This window comes from Hylobates moloch, unplaced genomic scaffold, assembly GCF_009828535.3.
Source record: "Hylobates moloch isolate HMO894 unplaced genomic scaffold, HMol_V3 SCAFFOLD_16, whole genome shotgun sequence".
Taxonomy (NCBI): Eukaryota; Metazoa; Chordata; class Mammalia; order Primates; family Hylobatidae; genus Hylobates; species Hylobates moloch.
The window spans coordinates 68,075,520-68,096,783 of NW_026652291.1; the positions used below are offsets into that span (position 1 = coordinate 68,075,520).

The following is a 21,264-nucleotide window of genomic DNA, read 5'->3' on the forward strand; positions in this document are numbered from 1 at the left end:
TCGCCTCCTATATACTGCCAATTACCAAGTTAAGTCAAATTAAATTTTAGACCAAAAAGTCAACCAGGTGTGGTGGCTCACGCCTATAATCCCAGCACTTTGGGAAGCTACACCGGAGGATCACTGGAGGCCAAGAGTTCAAGATCTGCCTAGGCAACATGGTGAGATCTCATCTCTACAAATAATACATAAATAATAAAATAAAAATAAAAATTAGCCAGTATGGTGGCACACGCCTGTAGTTCTAGTGACTCTGGAGGCTGAGGCATGAGGATCGCTTGAGCCCAGGAATTCAAGGTTACATGAGCTATGATTGTACCACTGCACTCCAGCCTGTGAGACAGAGCAAGACCCTATTTCAAAAATAAAAAGTCATCAATATATCCACCTCTATACCCACTAACACCTTAAACCTTTCATAATTTCATACCCAGACTACTTAATCACAATGGCTCAATAAAAACTTTTTTGCTAACAGCTGACTTTAAAAGTACTTGAAAGGGAAACTCTAAAACCTTCTTTGCTTACTCAGTATTAGTCACCCTTAGAAGCATCATTCTCTCTAAAAACTAACCAATTCAAACAAATAGAATTCAGGCTTGAAGAGACCATCCTTCTCAGGCTAGAAAGCTACTAACCTGTTATTGAAAATTTTGTTGTAGTGTAAAGATGACAATAATAGCAGCTACCATTTGGGCACCTACAATATGCTGATTACTACAGTAAATCTATACAATTTTTTTTCTAATTCTCACAATAGTCTTGCTAAGAATACATACTTATTTTATAGATAAACTTAATAAACTGTCCAAGGTCATATAGCCTTTTTTGTGCATAAGCTGAGACTTGAATCCAGGTGTGCACAACTTCAGAGTGGACTAACCTCGTACTATACCACTGGCGGATTATAGACACCTAGTTCATACATTTGATGTAAACCTTTTCATTTAACCTCTTTGGACCTCAATTTCTCTACCTGTAAAAATAACTCCCCAAAGTCCTTTGCTAGTCTGAGTCTAGTGATTCTTCTACAAACAGAATATTTGGCTAGGTGCAGTGGCTCATGCCTATAATCCCAGCACTTTGGGAGGACAATGCAAGTGGATCACTTGAGGCTAGAAGTTTGAGACCAGCCTGGCCAACATGGCAAAATCCTGTCTCTACTAAAAGTACAAAAACTAGCCAAGCATGATGGCACACGCCTATAATCCCAGCCACTTGGGAGGCTGAGGCATGAGATGGTTTGAACACAGGAATTCAAGGCTGCAGTGAATTGCTACTGTGTCACTGCACTCCAGCCTGGGCGACAGAGCAAAACCCTGTCTCAAAAAAAAAAAAAAAAGGAATATTTTATTGATGAATACAAACAAGAGAAAATATAGGCAAAGTTATTCATTGCCAAGAGTAATAAATTGGAAACAATCACATGTTCAACACTAGGTGACTAGCTGAATAAACTTGTAGTACAGGATATGCATACAGATATAAAAAAGTTCTCTACATGCTAACAGGGAGAGAGCTCTAATTTATATTATTAAGTAAAAAAACAAAGTACGGGTGAGTGTATAAGAAAAGGAGGGAACACACACATATACATATATTTGTTTTTATTGAATCTGTATTAGGAAACACTAAAAAGAAAAAACGAATTAAAAACACTTATAGTGAGTAAGGGGGAATGAAGTGGATGGAGATGGCATGGAAATAAAAGGTTTTATATCATTCTAATTTTTAAACCACGTAAATGTTAAAAATTAGTAATTTTAAAACCTAGACTTTACCTTTGCTACTTGAGGTCTTCCAAAACATGCAGCATAATGTAATGATGATGACCTTTGACCTCTATTAACATCTGCACCTCTCTCACAAAGAAATTCTACCTGTAAAATGATAACGAATCATAAAGCTGCTTTTTATTAATATTTCTATCCTTAATTTAAATAGTAGCTTTTATTTATTAGCTTACCATTTCCTGAGTTCCAAAAGCAGAGGCCCAGTTTAATAGAGTCTGACCTACATCATCCATAAAATTTACTTCAAAGGCTGAAATTTCGAAGGAAAAAAAAAAGAAACGTATTTTTAAAGCCAATAAAATATAAACTTTTCTAAAGACTGAACCATTTTAAGATTGTCATTAGTCATCATCTAAATAAAGAGCCAAGAGAGTATTTTAAATATTTAGGTCAACTATAAAGCAGTACATAATCAGCAAACTTGAGATCAGCTAAGAAATAGTATTTAAGTCCAGGCACAGTGGCTCACACCTGTAATCCCAGCACTCTGGGAGGCCGAGGTGGGAGGAGGTCAGGAGTTCGAGACCAGCATGGCCAACATGGTGAAACCCCCGTCCCTACTAAAAACACAAAAATTAGGCGCGTGTGGTGGCACATGCCTGTAATCCCAGCTACTCCAAAGGCTGAGACAGGAGAATCACTCAAACCCAGGAGGCAGAGGATGCAGTGAGCCGAGACTGTACCACTGCACTCCAGCCTGCACAACAAAGTGAGACTCTGTCTCCCCACAAAAAAAAGAAAAAAATATTTGAAAATGTTTAAGCCACTGGGGATTCACAAGGCTTTAAGTCTTAAAAATAAACATGAAATTAAGAAAGGAAAACACTAAATACACAACTAAATAAGGTAGTAGTTGCTAAAAGAGGCTAATCCACATCTATAATCCAAAGAACACAGAACAAATCTGATGACCCAGAAGCATCTTTCAGGAATTATATTTGCTCATCACCTCACACAGCAGTCAAAAAAAATCTGCATTATTATAATTCATTCACATCAGTTTCTATCAATCTTGAGAAAACCTTAGAATTTATAAGATCTCCTTCAGGTAATAAAACAGAAATTTAAAACTTTATAGAAGTTTTACTCATTCAACAAGCATTTATTCAGGTTTCACCATGAACCAAGCTGATAATTATACAATTATACACAGGGAGAGTGGAGAATATTGAAGGGGTGCCACTTTGTTATCTGGATTTCTAAGAGTACTGTCCGAAAACTAGAAACTGCCTATATGGTTATCTCACAACTTTCTTTTTATATTTAAAAAAATATTTTCTGACCTCCTGTGTCAATTGCATCTATAAGTGCATCGGTATCTTTACTTCGAATACAATCTATAAGCTGCCGATGTGAGCGCTCCCCAGAACTATCTAATCTCCGGAGTCCTGGGATTCTGCCTGTAGATCCAGCACTAGACTTTGGCAAAGCTTTTCGTCCTTCAAATAATAGCACCAAGAGAAGGTCAACCAAACGCATAGTATCAAGCACACATCTTTCATCACCCTGCAATGCACTTTCAATTGAATCTGGAAGCTCCGACCTCAGGAGATCCTAGAAAGAGAATGGGAAGAAGGAAGTTTAATATATTAGCATTATACAAAAACACTTTTTCTGAAGATTAAAAAGCAAAGATTCAAAAACATTCTTACATGTGTTACTACCGGAGAGCCTCTGCAAAGTGTTGAGAGCAGACTTACAATTGTTGACACCTGATTACTCAATTTGGAATCTGCAGTGGTGGATGGAGCTCCTGTGGTGCTGCGACCTGGTTTGCATGCTGATGATGGTCCTGATACAGTACCACCAGCAGCAGCCATTCGAGATAACAGCTCCTCAGTTAATCCATGCTTGGCTAATGGAGCTGGGTCAACACCACGACGGGTAAATCGGTCAGCCAGTGATGCAAAGCATCGCAGAGCTCCATCTGAAACCTAACGATGTGAAGAAAATGCCCACAGATAAAATTCACCTAAAAAGTGTTAGTAATGATCATTTCAATACTGACACTATAAGAAAGGCAACGGCAGCAAAGTGACTAAGCATGTGATCTGCCTAGATTTGAATCATGGCTCCATACACTGCTAACTGTGTAATCCGAGGAAGTTACTTAAACTGCTTAAGGCCTCAGTTCCCTCATTTGTAAAATGGGGATATTAATGGTACCTATATCTCATTGTGGTAGCTTAAATGAGGTAACACATATAAAGAATCTAGATGGATAGTAAAAGCTCAAAAATATTAACTATTATTATGTGTACCTTTGTCACGATAATCTATGATATCAACTGAAAATAACATCTGAACAATAAAAAAGCATTAAAAGTCAAGTTTTATTTTCTAAAGTATGCTAATTCAATAAGGATTTACAGATAAGATTATAAATACTGTCTTATGCCTGGCACGGTGGCTCATGCCTGTAATCCCAGCACTTTGGGAGGCTGAGGTGGGCAGATCACAAGGTCAGGAGTTCAAGAATAGCCTGGCCAATATGGTGAAACCCCATCTCTACTAAAAATACAAAAATTAGCCAGGCATGGTGGTGGGCGCCTGTCGTACCAGCTACTCGGGAGGCTGAGGCAGGACAATCGCTTGAACCTGGGAGGCAGAGGTTCCAGTGAGCCAAGATCATGCCACTGCACTCCACTCTGGGTGACAGAGCAAGACTCCGTCTCAAAAAAAATAATAAAAATAAAAAATACTGTCTTACTTTAAATGAGATCTACCTTAAGTCAACAAAATCAGGTCAATAAAATTGCACCAAGTCAGCGAAATTACACTCAGTACAAGTACAGCTGTAAAAATATTTTTATGATATTTAAATTTTAAGAATAAACATATATCACATTTATAATCTTAAAAGTTTCATTCCCAAAATGGAGATTACCACATGGAGAGATAAAATTAGAGAAAGAGGATGGAATTACCTCGATTTCATCAAGTGAAAAGTACAAATTACGGTCTATCATAATTATAAATAGGGGACACTAAAAAAGTCACTTTCTGAAAATGGAAAGTATATAACAGCAACTTATTTACCTGATGATCTTCATGTTTTAATAAACTAGACAGAGATTCTACACAAATTTCTAAAGAAGAATCTTGAGGCTCCATTTTGCCACAGAGTCTTGATACCACAGCCATGGCAGAGTGCAAGGTGTCTTTATGAACTAGATGTCCACTGTCACGAATGAAGGTAAGCACACAATTCAAACCACCAGCCTCAAAGACTGCTCCTGACTCACGAGTACATATCAGTTCTAATACCTATAATAGTAAAACAAATGTAAAGAAAGAATGCAAGCCTGATTTTCAAGAATCACAGAAACAATGCGCTCTCCAAATTTATTAGTGCCACATTAAAAACAGAAAAGTGAAATGAATGAAATTAATTTTAATAATATATTTTAGATGGGTGTAGTAGCTCACACCTGTGATCCCAGCACTTTGGGAGGCCAAGGTGGGCAGTTTGCTTGAGCCCAGAAGTTCAGGACTAACCTGGGCAACATGGCAAAACCTGATGTCTACAAAACATACAAAAATTAGCCAGGCATAGTAGTGGCATGTGCTATAGTCCCAGCTACTCAGGAGGTTGAGGTGAGAGGATCACTTGAGCCCAGGAGGTCAAGGCTGCAGTGAGCCATGATCGCCCATTGCACTCCCATCCTGGGCAAGAGAGTGAGACTCTGTCTCAAAAAATAATAATAATAGCCAGGCGTGGTGGCTCACGCCTGTAATCCCAGCACTTTGGGAGGCCAAGGCAGGGGGATCACAAGGTCAGGAGTTCAAGAGCAGCCTGGCCAACATAGTGAAACTCCATCTCTACAAAACAAATTAGCTGGGCGTGGTGGTGGGCACCTGTAGTCCCAGCTATTTGGGAGACTGAGGCTGGAGAACCGCTTGAACTGGGAGGTGGAGGTTGTAGTGAGTCGACATCGTGCCACTGTACCCCAGCCTGGGAGACACAGCAACTGTCTCAAAATAATAATAATAATATTCCTGGCACCAACCTATCCCATATAGGGTTGCTATGAAGATTAAATGAGTTAATACCTTAAAGTGCTTAGAATAATGCCTAGCATTGGTGGGTGGTGTTTGTTGTTGTGGTGATTGTTACTATTATAATACAAAATGATTTGGGTAAGAACAGGGATAACCTATCTCTAAGTGACTACTAGGAGCTGAAGTGCACTGAAGCAGCACAGAACATAGCAATCACCTACAGTTTTCCTTCTAAGATAAGATTTCTTTTTGCAAGCCCTATGGAACCTCCTTTGATGCCACAAGGGTTGTGATTTCCACTGTTCTCAACTACTCTCAATAAAGTAAGACTGAAGATAGGAAGAATTTTTTTTTTTTAGAATTTTTTTTTTTTAGTAAATATATTTTTCAGTCTCTAAGTGATGTTTAAATGAGCCAATACTCATCCCTGAGAGGTCTGAGAAAAATAAGTAATGAGCCAATAAATAATACTTACCTTTACACACTGTTCGGCTAAGTCTCTGCTAGTCCTGTTGTTAAGTTCAACTACAACCAAACGATTACAAAGTGCTTTTATAGCTCCATCTACCCCAACAATCCTTCGGGTACATTCTGCAGATACATCCAGGTAGTATGTTATGGCACGGGCTGTCACCTCTAATACATTGTCTGGAGCACTTTCATCAAGAAAAATTTTGCAAAGGGCTGGTAAGAAAGTGCGAGGAGGACATCTGTAGTGAAAGAAATCATATTACATCTAGGGTTATTAAATTCTTAACAGCAAAATATTAACAAAATAATAGAAAATAAAAAGTTATAATGTAACACACTGTGCTCAATACTGTGTCTGAATGTTTATTAGGTAATATTTTTCACATTGTTTTTGCTTCCATAACAATACTCACATGCTAATTTCATTGCTGCTGAAAATACCAAGGTGTAAATGGTTTAAAACAGCAACATTAACTTGAAAGCATGTTTAAAAAAAAAAAAATGGCCAGGCCTGGTGACTCATGCCTATAATCCCAGCACTTTGGGAGGCCGAGGCAGGCAGATCACCTGAGGTCAGGAGTTTGAGACCAGCCTGCCCAACATGGTGAAACCCCATCTCTACTAAAAATGCAAAAAATCAGCCAGGCATGGTGACAGGCACCTGTAGTCCCAGCTACTCAGGAGGATGAGGCAGGAGAATCACTTCCGGGAGATGGAGGTTGCAGTGAGCCAAGATCACGCCACTGTACTCCAGCCTGGGCAACAAGAGCAAAACAAACTCTGTTTCAAAAAAAAAAAAAAAAAATTCAACGCTCACCTCAAACATGAACTGCTCTATGAAACCTTCCTTAAGCTCCCAAATACTTAAGTGGTACTTTCATGTTCCTTAATCCTCATAAAAGCAGCACATACACTGTTTAATGTATCACTTTATTTCCTTATTCACTTAAAAGTCCCAGAAGGCCAGGAACACTGGTCAATTCATATTTTTCAGAAAGAAGCACTGATTTGAGGTCTAAAAGACTGGGGTAAAAAAAAGAACAGCAACTGTGTGACTTTTCTGCATCTGTTTCCTTACTTGTAAAGCATAAGTAATAGCTAAATAACACCTACTTTAGGTCGGGCACAGTGGCTCATGACTGTAATCCTTGCACTTTGGGAGGCCGAGGCAGGCAGATCACTTGAGGTCAGGAGTTCAAGACCAGACTGGCCAACATAGTAAAACCCTGTCTCTACTAAAAATACAAAAATTAGCTGGGCATGGTGGCGCATGCCTGTAGTCCCAGCTACTTGGAAGGCTGAGGCAGGAAAATCACTCGAGCCCAGGACAGGGAGGTTGAAGTGAGCTGACACTGCGCCACTGCACTCCAGCCTGGGTGACAGAGTGAGACTACATCTCAAAATAAAAAAATAAAATTAAATAAAATTAAATAAAATTAAATTAAATTAAATTAAATTAAAATAAAAAAAAATACTTTACATGGTTATGAAGATTAAATGAAATCATACACATTAAAAACAGCTCAGTGCCTAGCATATTAAACTAAACTTTAGCCCCCATCCTCTCCCTTTAACAGTCTAATACTTATTACACAAACCTGTCCAAGATAGTTCCATCAAAAACAGAATTTTTGAGTTACCAGTAATACTCCCTATATTTTATTAACACTTAAAATATAAAAAGATCATAATTTACATTCAGTAGAAATCTCAGCTATGTGACATCAAATACATTATTCTAATCTCTCTAGACAGACTAAACTACAGCTACAGATAACACAAAGGGTAATACTCTCAATATTTTAATGGAATAATTTATCTTCCTATTCTTAGTGTATGCAAATGAGTACTTCCCATACCTTTAGTAGCCTTTAAGAAATATCTGTATGAGGCCAGGCCCGGTGGCTCACGCCTGTAATCCTTGCACTTTGGGAGGCTGAGGCAGGTGGATCACCTGAGGTCAGGAGTTCAAGACCAGCCTGGCCAACACGATGAAACCCCATCTCCGCTAAAAATACAAAATAATTAGCCAGGTATAGTGGCGAGCACCTGTAATCCCAGCTACTCAGGAGGCTAAGGCAGGAGAATTGCTTGAACCCGGGAGGTGGAGGTTGCAGTGAGCTGAGATCATGCCACTGCCTGGGCAACAAGAGCAAAACTCCGTCTTAAAAAAAAAAAAAAAATCTGTATGAATGTTAAAGTATATCTAATTCTATGGTTTAATATCCACTTAGCTGATTCTTAACTTAAAGGGTCCAGAAGAAAGAATACTGTTAAAAAAATTTTAGGGCCCGTATGGTGGCTCACACTTGCAGTCAGTACTTTGGGAGGCTAAGGCAGTTCAAGATCAGCTTGGCAACATGGCAAGACTCACTATTAAAAAAATACATAAAAATAAAAAAATTTTAGAAGACATCTTTCATGCAATGACTGAGTAATCATTGATTAAACACAGGTTTTTGTTTGTTTTCTGATAGTCTCATTCTGTTGACCAGTGCAGTGGCATAATCTTGGCTCACTGCAGCCTCCGTCTCCCATGTTCCAGCAATTCTTGTGCCTCAGCCTCCAGGGTAGCTAGGATTACAGGTGCACACCGCCCAGCTAATTTTTGTATTTTTACTAGAGATGGGGTTTCACCATGTTGGCCAGGCTGGTATTGAACTCCTGCCCTCAAATGATCTGCCCGCCTCAACCTCCGAAGTGCTGGGATTACAGTCATGAACCACTCCACCCAGCCAGAGGTGTTTTTTATTAGCCAGCAACACTGGCAACCTATGACATGTAGTCATTTGTAATATTTCTAAGTCAGGAATTAAATGCCTTGAGGCTAGGTTGTAAGAGCTAGTCCCATAGTTCTCAGGTAAGGTCACAAAACTGCCTAGCATATCAGAATCTTAAGCCTTGTTAGAGCATACTACATATGCTCTACATATGTGTATGTAGTAGATGGAAGAAATGAGAAGAGACGGTTAAAATGTTAATACTAAAGAAAAAACACAGTCTAAAAGAGTAATGTGTTTTCTTTAGAAAATAGTAGTTTCTGAATAAAGAATAAAATGAAGTTGATAGTCCAAGAATCAAATGACAAGAATAGATTTACCATATGCTTTATAATAATACAATTATTCATCCATTTTTCTTACCCAGGGTAAAAACTGCACATCAAAAAAAAAAAATAAAATTTAAGAGCAATGCTTAGTATAAACTTAATACATTTCATAGGGGAATGTAGTATTTGCTAATTTGGGGAATAATAGTTCCTGCTGTGTTCCCTAAAATGTGATGAATTTCCTGAACAAGAATAGTTAAAGAGCCAGTTTAGGCTGGGCGCAGTGGATCACTCTGTAATCCCATCACTTTGGGAAGCCAAGATGCTCCCATCTTGAGTGCTTGAGCCCAGGAGTTCAAGAACAGCCTGGGCATCACAAGGAGACTTCGTCTCTACAAAAAATGAAAAACCAAGCCAGGCTGGTAGTGTGCACCTGTGGTCCCAGCTACTCGGGAGGCTGAGGCAGGAGGCTCACTTGAACCCAGGAGATCAAGGCTACAGTGAGCCATGATTGCACCTGTGCACTCCAGCCTGGGTGACAGAGCAAGACCCTGTCTCAAAAGAAAAAAAAAAAAACAGAGCCAGTTTCAAAAAGGTCAAAACCCAGAGAGCTCTAACCTCATAGGGTCTCGGATTTTAATTGTGATCACCTGTGTTCCTAAGAAATATCTGTTGTGCCTTGGCTATTGGACAGAAAAATCAATTTGTTTTTTTAGCTGTTGAGTTACTTTTTCAACAGTAAGAAGGTATCTAGGGCATATTCCTACATATGTAAAATGTACTTTTTTTTATATCAAGGTTTCAAGGAAAATCAAAGAATGTCTTTTAACTTTTTTTTTTTTTTTTTGAGACAGTCTCGCTCTGTCACCCAGGCTGGAGTGCAGTGACACCATTTCGGCTCACTGCAACCTCCGCCTCCTGGGGTCAAGTAATTCTTCTGCCTCCTGAGTAGCTGGGACTACAGGCGCCTAACACATGCCAGGCTAATTTTTGTATTTTTAGTAGAGAATGGGGTTTCACCATGTTGGCCAGGCTGATCTAGAACTTCTGACCTCAAATGATCTACCCATCTAGGCCTCCCAAAGTGCTGGGGGTTACAGACGTGAGCCACCGCGCCCAGCCTCTTTTTTTTTTTTTTTTTCCAGACAGGGTCTTGTCTGTCGCCCAGGCTGGAGTGCAGTGGTGTAATCACGGCTCACTGCAGCCTCAACCTTCTGGGCTCAACCTTCCTCCCATCTCAGCCTCCCAAGTAGCTGGGACCACAGGTGTATGCCAACATGTCAAGCTAGTTTTTAAAAATTTTTTTGTAGAGATGCAGTTTTACCATGTTACCCAGGCTGGTCTCGAACTCCTGAGCTCAAGCAATCTGTCCACCTCAGCCTCCCAAAGTGCTCGGATTACAGGCATGAGCCACTGTGTCCAGCCAATATTCCTATTAAACTAGTTATATGACAATGAGATTTTCTTTCTGTGAGTTTTGCTAATAGAAACTCACATTACTGGCCAGGCACGATGGCTCATGCCTGTAATCCCAACACTTTGGGAGTCCGAGGTGGGCAGATCACTTGAGCTAAGGAGTTCAAGACCAGCCTGGCCAACATGGTGAAGTCTCATCTCTACTACGAATATAAAAATTAGCCAGCGTGGTGGTGTGCGCCTGTAGTCCCAGCTACTTGAGAGGCTGAGGCGGGAGAATGGCATGAACCCGGGAGGCAGAGCTTGCAGTGAGCCAAGATCAAGACACTGCACTCCAGCCTGGGCAACAGAGTGAGACTCTGTCTCAAAAAATAATAATTAAAAAAAAAAAACTCACATTACTATAAGCTACTATTATGAATACATTAATTGCCAATGCAAAAGGAAATCAGCTAGATTAGGCAGACTCCTTTCATTTACATGATATTTCCTGTAATACAGCCACTGATTTATGGCAAATACAGCCAAATTCTTGAAAATTATCTCTTTAATATGAAAACTTAACTAAAATTTACTTTACACACAAAAAAGATTAAAAAAATCCCAAATCAGATTCCTAAAAATAAAGCAACAAATTGATGTAAAACTCAGTAACCCTCTAGCAATCAGTATGTGAAAACATATACATTAAAAAATATAAATTATATAGAATTTGTTATATTTTATTTAAAATATACATAAATATAATTATACTGTATTTATGTGAAATGTATTAGCAAAAAGGCTTACATGAGTAACAAATTCTTGAAAGTTAACTCAAAGTTAATATACTTGGATACCTCTCATGCTAACAATACTTACATAACAGAACAGGTAAATTTGCTCTAAAGTTTATTCTGTTATAAATTCAGTTGCTCATAAGTGAGGTTTTAAAAATAACATAGTTTTTTTTCTTAATGGATTCAAGTGTATATTATTTTCCCTTTGTTTATCTATTAATTTATAATAGACTAGCATAGCAAATAAAATTTCCAACACATGAAATTATAGCATATGGAACTCAAGATGGGTCAAAATTATCTGAAGTGAACAACGTTAACTCAAATTCAGACAATTCAGTCTTCAGAGAAGAGAAATTCTGAACTCAGTGGAGGGCCTTTTAAGTCAAAAACTATTCCAATAATTTTGTGTCATCATTACTCAACTTAAAACTTATGAGAATTCTTGAAATAGTAAAATTTTGTCTTTTTTTTTTTTTTTTTAGACAGGGTCCCACTCTGTCACTCAAGCTAAAGTGCAGTGGCGCGATCTCGGCTCACTGTATCCTTGACCTCCCAGGCTCAGGCAATCCTCTCAAATCAGCCTCCCAAGTAGCTGGGACCACAGGCATGCACCACCACACCCAGTTAATTTTTTGATTTTTTGTAGAGACAAGTTCTTGCTATGTTGCCCAGGCTAGTCTTGAACTCCTGGGCTCCAGCAATCTTCCCATCTTGGACTCCTAAAGTGCTGGGATTACAGGTGTGAGCCACCACACCTTGCCCAAAATAATAAAATTGTAAGTGGTTATAAAGACATATTATTCAAGTGAAAATAGATGTAATCATTATCTTACACATAATTCTAAAAACTTTTTTTTAAAACAACTTTAAAACACTATTAGAAGATTCCTAACAAAAGTACTCAATTAAAATACAGGTTAAGCCGTGCACAGTAGCTCACTGCTGTAATCCCAGCTACTCAGAAGGCTGAGGCAGGATGATCAGTTGAGTCCAGGATTTCTAGATCAGCCTAGGCAAGATAGTGAGACCCCTGTCTCTAAAAAAAAGATTAAAAAATTAGCCAGCTGAGTGCTGTGGCTCACACCTGTAATCCCAGCACTTTGGGAGGCTGAGCCAGGCGGATCTCTTGAGCTCCTAAGAGTTTGAGACCAGGCTGGACAACAAAGTGATACCACAAAAAATACAAAAAATAGCCAGGCATGGAGGCGTGCACCTGTGGTCCCAGCTACTCGGGAGGCTGAGGTGGGAGGATGGCTTGAGTCTGACAGGCAGAGGTTGCAGTGAGCCAAGATCATGCCACTGCACTCTAGCCTGGGTGAGCCACACCCTGTCTCAAAAAAAATTAGCTGGCATAGTGGCGCATGCCTGCAGTCCCAGCTATTTGGGAGGCTGAGGCAAGAGGATCACTTGAGCCCTGGAGTTCAAGGCTGCAGTGAGCCATGATCACGCACAATGCACTTTAGCCTGGGCAACAGAGTAAGATTCTCTTAAAAAATATATGTATACATAGACATATACATACACACACACATATGCATATAGGTTAATAGTATTTATTCACAACTGAAAAGCCAATTACAAAATCTCAAAAATCTATAAATCAAGCAAAGACATTGGGAAGAAAATGCCAACATTAATTACTGAATTCTAAAAAATACAGATAGTTGAGAGAATTGTATTACCTGAAAGTTCACATTGAAACTAAAACAAATAACAAGTGTCATTTCCTAATAGATACTTGGCTGGATATTCTGCTTTAATACAGCCATTGTAATTTAAACAGGTAAGATTTAAAAACTGATGCTTCTGGCCGGGCGTGGTGGCTCATGCCTGTAATACCAGCATTTTGGGAGGCCAAGGCGGACGGATCATGAGGTCAGGAGATCGAGACCATCCTGGCTAACACGGTGAAACCCCGTCTCCACTACAAATACAAAAAATTAGCTGGGCGTGGTGGCGGGCACCTGTAGTCTCAGCTACTCGGGAGGCTGAGGCAGGAGAATGGTGTGAACCTGGGAGGCAAAGCTTGCAGTGAGCTAAAATCGCACCACTGCACTCTAGCCTGGGCAACAGACAGAAAGAGACTCTGTCTCAAAAACAAAAACAAAAACAAAAAAAAACTGATGCTTCCACTGTTAGGGAATTTCATAGCATCATTTTCAGAGAAACCCTGTGTTGACAGATAATTCAACTTGAGGCCAGGCATGGTGGCTGATGCCTGTAATCCCAGCACTTTGGGAGGCTGAGGTGGGCAGATCACTTGAGCCCAGGAGTTTGAGACCATCCTGGCCAATATGGTAAAACCTGGTCTCTACAAAAACCACAAAATTTAGCAGGTGTGGGGGCACGTGCCTGAGGTCCCAGCTACTCAGGAGGCTGAGATGAGAGGATCATATGAGCCCAGGGAGGTCCAGGCTACAGTGAGCCATAATCGTACATTGTACTCCAGCCTGGGCAACAAAGTGAGACCCTGTTTAAAAAAAAAAAAAAAGGTAATTCAACTTGACCTTTGTGGTTATTGGACAAGCACTCGACTACCTTCTATGAGCAAAACTCTCAAATCTCTTGCCCCATTTCTGGCTAAATGAATGACCCCCGACATTCCCTAGGTCTGAATCTATGTCAACAGGGATTGACAAAGAAAAAATATTCACATTATCAGGAAATTTGACCTCGCTATAAATTTACGATCACCAACCAAATGAGCACAATACCTAATAATTCTGCTACATTTCTTTCACGGTCTGGAATGAGTATTTTCTTCAATTTTCTCTCGATTTATGACTCCCCTGGTTTTCCACTCTAGCTTCCTTCCTAGATTCCCTCATCATCTTTCCTATCTCTTTAATTACCTTTTTAATGGATTTCATCCATTCTCTTAGTTCATACACCACAAATATAAATCTCATCCACATATCACAAAAACTCCGTATTTTCTCCACCCTAGACTGACTCAATATCACTATCTCCATTTAGAAATATCACAGGCATCTTAAAATGAGTATATTCAAAACAAAACTCCTGATGTGTGCCTCTATTCCCAAATCTCCATCATAGTAAATGTCAACCATCCAGAAAGCCAAAAAGCTGAGAATCATTCTTGATTTCCCCCCATTTCACACCCAACCCATCAGTTAAATCCCACCAATTAGGCCAGGCGTGGTGGCTCACACTGTAATCCCAGCACTTTGGGAGGCTGAGCCGGGTGGATCACCTGAGGTCAGGAGTACGTGATCAGCCTGACCAACATCGTGAAACCCCATCTCTACTAAAAATACAAAAATTAGCCAAGTGTGGTGGCACGTGTCCATTATCCCAGCTACTCGGGAGGCTGAGGCATGAGAACTGCCTGAACCCAGGAGGCGGAGGTTGCAGTGAGCTGACATCATGCCACTGTACTCCAGCCTGGGCAACAAAAGTGAAACTCCATCTCAAAAAAAAAAAAAAAAAAATCCCACCAATTAAGCCCTCCAAAATATATCCTACGGGTCAGGCACAGTGGCTCATGTCTGTAATCCTAGCACTTTGGGAGGCCAAGGTGGGCGGATCACTTGAGGCAAATTCGAGAGCAGCCTGGCCAACATGCGAAACTCCATCTCTACTAAAAATACAAAAATCAGCCAAACGTGGTGGCACATGCCTGTAATCCCAGCTACTTGGGAGGCTGAGGCAGGAGAATCACTTGAACCTGGGAGGTGGAGGTTGCAGTGAGCCAAGATCGCACCACTGCACCTCCAGCCTAGGCGAAAGAGCAAGAGAGACTCTGTCTCCAAAAAAAAAAAAAAAAAACAGGCCGGGCGTGGTGGCTCATGCCTGTAATCCCAGCACTTTGGGAGGCCAAGGTGGGCGGATAACCTGGCTTACAGAGTTCGAGACCAGCCTGGCCAATGTGGCAAAACCTCATCTCTACTAAAAAACACAAAAAATCAAATTAGCAAAGGGCAGTGGCTTGTGCCTGTAGTCCCAGCTCCTTGGGAGGCTGAGGCAGAATTGCTTGAACCCTGGAGGCGGAAGGGGCAGTGAGCCGAGATCGTGCCACTGCACTTCAGCCTGGACGACAGAGTGAGACTTTCTCAAAAATAAAATAAAATTAAATTAAGTTAAAATAAAAAACCTCTAATCTAAGCCAACTTCAAAGTCTGGTTTGGACTACTGAAATAACCCCTCATACATCTACATAAGAGTTATGTCCAGCACTGGCACTGAGGAGCAGCATATCTGGAAAGAAGAGGAGATCATTCTGGTATAGGATATTACAGCATGAGCAAAGTGAACAGGACATTTGTGCAATGGAATGTTCCAGTGATGGGCAATTGATACATACAGAAGAATTGATCAAATAAATATATTAAGGATAATGGGAGCCATGTTTCTCACTGAAGGAAAAGAGAACTGAAAATATAGAAAGAGAAAACTAGCATGAGCCCTGTGGTGTTAGATTAGAACTAGAGATACTTGTACGAACTCATGGTTTTTTGTTTTTCTTTGTTGTTGTTTTTCGAAACGGAGTCTCACTCTCCTATCACCGGAGTGCAGTGGCACAATCTCAGCTCACTGCCTCCTGGGTTCAAGCAATTCTCCTGCCTCAGCCTCCCAAGGAGATGGGACTACAGGCGCAAGCCACCGGGCCTGGCTAATTTTATTTTTGTATTTTTTAGTAGAGACAGGGTTTCACCACGTTGGCCAGGCTGGTCTCAAACTCCAGACCTCAGGTGATCTGCCCACCTTGGCCTCCCAAAGAGCTGGTATTACAGGCGTGAGTCACCACACCTGGCCTGAACACATGGGTTTCAAAATATAGAGACAGCTGTAGATAGATAGATAGATAGATAGATAGATAGATAGATAGATAGATAGATAGATAGATAGAAAGAAAGATAGATAGATAAAAGCTAATGTGTGTGCTGTTCCATCTGTCTAAAATCCTTTTCCCCTAACTCTTTCCAAAGCTAGCTCTTTGTTATTCTTCTTTTTTTTTTTTTTTTTGAGACAGAGTCTGGCTCTGTCGCCCAGGCTGGAGTGCAGTGGCAGGATCTCAGCTCACTTCAACCTCCAGCTCCTGCGTTCAAGCGATTCTCTTGCCTCAGCCTCCTAAGTGGCTGGGATTACAGGCGCCCGCCACCACACCTGGCTAATTTTTGTATTTTTAGTAGAGACGAGGTTTCACCATATTGGCCAGGCTGGTCTCCATCTCCTGACCTTGTGATACACCCGCCACGGCCTCCCAAGGTACTGGGATTACAGGTGTGAGCCACTGGCGCCTGGCCTTGTTATTCTTCCTATCTCAGCCTAAATGTCACCTCCTAGACTTTTAGACTACCTTCCCTAACTACCCCAAACAGGCCTGTTTTTTCTCTTAACTTTACAATTTATATTTTATTTCTTCTTATCCATTGTAACTCTCTCCTAAAAGCTCCTCAAGACTAGGGATTTATTTCATACAGCACGCAGCAGAGTTTCCTGCACAGAACTGACACTAGTGTTTTACATGCTGAATAACTTTTTTTTGCATCTAGAATGAGAAGCCAAATGAAAAGAATTCCTTCAGCTCCCTTACTGACCTCCACCACACATGTCCAATCCCTCACAAATATACCCCCATCCCTCCACACACAACTTCATCCTGGCCCAATTCCCACAGGGTCACCCACCTCACTCTACCCACCTGCCCACAACTTTCCCACATTACAAACAACTGAATCCACTTCCATCTCTCATTTCCCATAGTAAAGCAAAATGTCAACTCTAGCCTCTAGGCCAAACTGCTCTCCTAAATAACAGAACTGCATACACAACTGCCTCCCCTACTCATCTACTGCCACCTGGATGTGTTTCAGGAGCCTCCAAACATAACTTGCCCAAAACTAAAAGAAGCTTCTCTACCAAAAGCCTTATTACTCATATCCTATAACCCACCATATTGCCTAGTCACTCAAGTAAAATTCATAAAAGTTTTCCAGAACTCTTGTTTCTAAAATACAAAATCTAAGACTTAATCTTGTTGGTTCTACCTCCTAACTCGGTTTAGTATCTGTCCTTAGAATTCCAAACCTCCTCACTTCTTTTTTGTATTACTACCACAGCTTCCTAACCAGAATCTCTCACTAGACTCTCCAGTCCATTCACCATTCTATTATCTATTACCTATTACCAAAGATATTTTTTTAAAACACAAATCTGCTAATTTCATATCCTTCAGTACCCTGAGGATAAAATCCAAACGCATCAGCCAGGCACAGTGGCTCGCACCATTAATCCCAGCACTTTGGGAGGCCAAGGTGGGACTGCTTGAGTCCAGGAGTTCAAGACCAGCCTGGGCAACATAGCGAGATCCCATCTCTACAAAAATTTTAAATAATTAGCTGGGCATGGTGGTGCACACCTATAGTCCCAGCTACCAGATGCGGGGGTAGAGGGCTGAGGTAGGAGGATCACTCGAGCCCAGGAGGTAGAGGCTGCAGTGAGCTGCATTCCAGCCTGGATGAGAGTGAGACCCTGTCTTAGAAAAGATGCTTGAGGAATTACATGATGAGGCAGCTAGTATTTTCCAATGATGTCCACAACATTATCTACCTCCCACCCCACATATTCTTTTTTACAATGTGACTTTGATAGTCTTCCCTATGAGAGGGCCTGTGTTCTTTCCTCTTGAATCTGAGCAGGCTTATGATTATAGTGAAAGTGACCACTGTGTGACTTCAAATGCTAACTCAGTGAACAAAAGATGATACAGCTTCTGCTGCATTCTTTTGGGACTCATGCTCTTAGAACCCAGTCACCATCCTGTGAGGAAACCTAAGCAGCCACATTGAGAGTCCACATGTAGGTGTTCCAACTAAAAAATCTAGGCAAAGTCCCAGCTAGAAGCCAGGCTCAACCACATGCAACAGAACAAATCATCTGGTGATTCCAGTGCCTAAGTGTCAAGTCACTTCCCATCTTTGAGATTTCCTAGAGGTCCCAGATATCGCAGAACAGAGACAAGCCATCTCCACTCTACCCTTTCCGGTTTTTAAAATCCAGATACTCTGTTAGCATAATTCTTGTTTAATACTACTAACTTTGGGGTGATTTGTCACACAGTAATAAGTAACTGATATAAATGATCTGCAAGTATTGTGGTGCGGCTGGAAATCAGAGCCAAAGGGCAAAAGATCAGGATGAACTCACTGAGTCCAGATTGTGGCTTAGCTTTTTTCTGAGTACAAAGCAATAAAGTAAAAATACCATAGAAACATATAATGTACAAAGTGAAAGTCCCCATAATTTCAACCAAAGAGGTAATATTGTATCTAAAGATTGATGAGTGTTAGTCCTTTTCTTGTTTTGTTTTGTTTTTAATTCTAAGAGTGTCAGTCTTGCTCTGTAGGCCAGACTGGAGTACCATGGCACAATTACAGCTCACTGCAGGCTTAAACACCATATACGTGGCTAATTTTTTTTTTTTTTTTTTGTAGAGATGGGGGTCTTGCTATGTTGCCCAAGCTGGTCTCAAACTCCTGGGCTCAAGCAATCCTCCCACCTTGGCCTCCCAAGTGTGGGGAGTCGCCGCGCCAGGCCCTATTTTTTATATATTGATTTTTTTAAGAGATAAGTTCTCTCTCTGTTGCCCAGACTGGTCTCCGACTCCTGTCCTCAAATGATCATCCCACCTCAGCCTCCCAAAGTGCTGAGATTACAGGCATGCCCCACTGCACCCCACCTTTTTTGGTTTTGTTTTTTAAGAAGACAGTGTCTCGCTCTGTCACTCAGGCTGGAGTACAGCTGTGCAATCATAACTCCCTGCTACCTGGATGTTTCAGGAGCTCCAAACTCCCGGGCTCAAGCAATCCTCCTGCCGCAGTCTCCCAAAGCACTGGGGTTACAGATCTGAGTCACTGCGCCTGGCCTCATTTTTCCATATACTTAAACATTTTATGTTTTCGTTATTCACAAGTAAAACCATACTATAAATACTATCCCATAATTTGCTTATTTCCTTAGTATGTTGTGACCGGCCGGGTGCAGTGGCTCACGCCTGTAATCCTAGCACTTTGGGAGGCCGAGGCAGGCAGATGGCTTTAGCTCAGGAGTTCCAGACCAGCCTGGAGCAACATAGCAAAACCTTGTCTCTACAATAAATACAAAAATAAGCCAGGTATGGTGGCACATGCCTGTAATCCCAGCTAGTCAGGAGGCTGAGGTAGCGAAAAATGGCTTGGGCCTGGGAGGTCGAGGCTGCAGTGAGCCAAGATGACACCACTGCACTCCAGCCTTGGCTGGAGACGGTGTTTCTCTGTGTGGACCAGACCCTGTCTCAAAAAAAAAAAAAAGAGTCGGCTCGAGTACTCCCCGTAACGAGGAGGTGTTCTCGGCCGTCCCACCGTCCACTGCCGTCTCCGGGCTGCGCCGCCGGAGCCGGGACGCGCCTCCGCTGCCCTCGCCGCCTCCATCCCCGCGGCCGCAGCTCCTCTCGCCGTCCGCGCGCACACCATGACGAAGAACGAGAAGTCCCTCAACCAGAGCCTGGCCGAGTGGAAGCTCTTCATCTACAATCCGACCACCGGAGAATTCCTGGGGCGCACCGCCAAGAGCTGGGGTTTGATCTTGCTCTTCTACCTAGTTTTTTATGGGTTCCTGGCTGCACTCTTCTCATTCACGATGTGGGTTATGCTTCAGACTCTCAACGATGAGGTTCCAAAATACCGTGACCAGATTCCTAGCCCAGGACTTATGGTTTTTCCAAAACCAGTGACTGCATTGGAATATACATTCAGTAGGTCTGATCCAACTTCGTATGCAGGGTACATTGAAGACCTTAAGAAGTTTCTAAAACCATATACTTTAGAAGAACAGAAGAACCTCACAGTCTGTCCTGATGGAGCACTTTTTGAACAGAAGGGTCCAGTTTATGTTGCATGTCAGTTTCCTATTTCGTTACTTCAAGCATGCAGTGGTATGAATGATCCTGATTTTGGCTATTCTCAAGGAAACCCTTGTATTCTTGTGAAAATGAACAGAATAATTGGATTAAAGCCTGAAGGAGTGCCAAGGATAGATTGTGTTTTGAAGGTTAGAGTACTGAAAATACAAACACTGAACATACCCTTGGAGGTGCTTTTTCTTTTTTCTCTCTCTCTCCGTAGAGACAGGGTGTCGCCATGTTGCCAGGCTGGTCTTAAACTCCTGGCCTCAAGCGATCCACCCGCCTCTGCCTTTGAAAATGCTGGAATTACAGGTGTGCACCACCACAGATGGCCAAGGTGGCCTTTTATATTATCAACTTAAAAGATGATCCCTTCCTTCCTTCCTTTCTTTTTCTTTCCCTCTGTGGCCCGGGCAGCAATCTCCTCGTCTCACTGCTGCCCCGCGCCACGGACTGCCTGGGGCTGCCGGCGCGCGCCACCGCTGCCTGTTTTTTTTTTCTTTGCCTGCCGGCGCGTGTTCGCCATCTTGGCCACGCTGGTCGCCAGCTCCTGACCCCGAACGCTCTGCCCGCCTCGGCCTCCCAGCGTGCTGGGACTACAGACGGAGTCTCGCTCACCCGGTGCTCGGTGTTGCCCGGGCTGGAGTGCGGTGGCAGCGCGGCAGCCTCCGCCTCCCAGCCGCCTGCCTTGGCCTACCAGGGTGCTGGGATTGCAGCCCCTGCCCGGCCGCCGCCCCGTCTGGGAGGTGGGGAGCGTCTCTGCCCGGCCGCCCCTCTGCCCGGCCTCCCCATCTGGGAAGTGAGGAGCGCTTCTGCCCGGCCACCCATCGTCTGGGAGGTGAGGAG

At 41.9% G+C, this 21,264-nt stretch overlaps 2 protein-coding genes across 12 annotated transcripts in view; one reads left to right on the forward strand and one right to left on the reverse strand.

Annotated features, from left to right (window-relative positions):
- The window catches only part of HECTD1 (HECT domain E3 ubiquitin protein ligase 1), a 111,962-nt gene that overhangs the window by 68,524 nt on the left and 22,174 nt on the right, over positions 1-21,264 (reverse strand). For all 11 annotated transcript variants that reach the window (XM_058429242.1, XM_058429241.1, XM_032180197.2 and 8 more), the window contains exons 3-8: positions 6,271-6,505; positions 4,833-5,060; positions 3,446-3,727; positions 3,077-3,347; positions 1,967-2,043; positions 1,782-1,880 (exon numbers count right to left, since the gene is read on the reverse strand). In XM_058429242.1, the coding sequence (XP_058285225.1) occupies positions 1,782-1,880; positions 1,967-2,043; positions 3,077-3,347; positions 3,446-3,727; positions 4,833-5,060; positions 6,271-6,505 (1,192 nt within the window). The remainder of the gene's footprint in view (positions 1-1,781; positions 1,881-1,966; positions 2,044-3,076; positions 3,348-3,445; positions 3,728-4,832; positions 5,061-6,270; positions 6,506-21,264) is intronic.
- On the forward strand, positions 19,827-20,669 carry LOC116456200 (sodium/potassium-transporting ATPase subunit beta-3-like; the record flags this gene model as incomplete). Its single annotated transcript, XM_032134855.2, has 1 exon — positions 19,827-20,669. A coding segment is annotated over exon 1 (684 nt), but the record flags the coding sequence as incomplete, so codon positions are not given.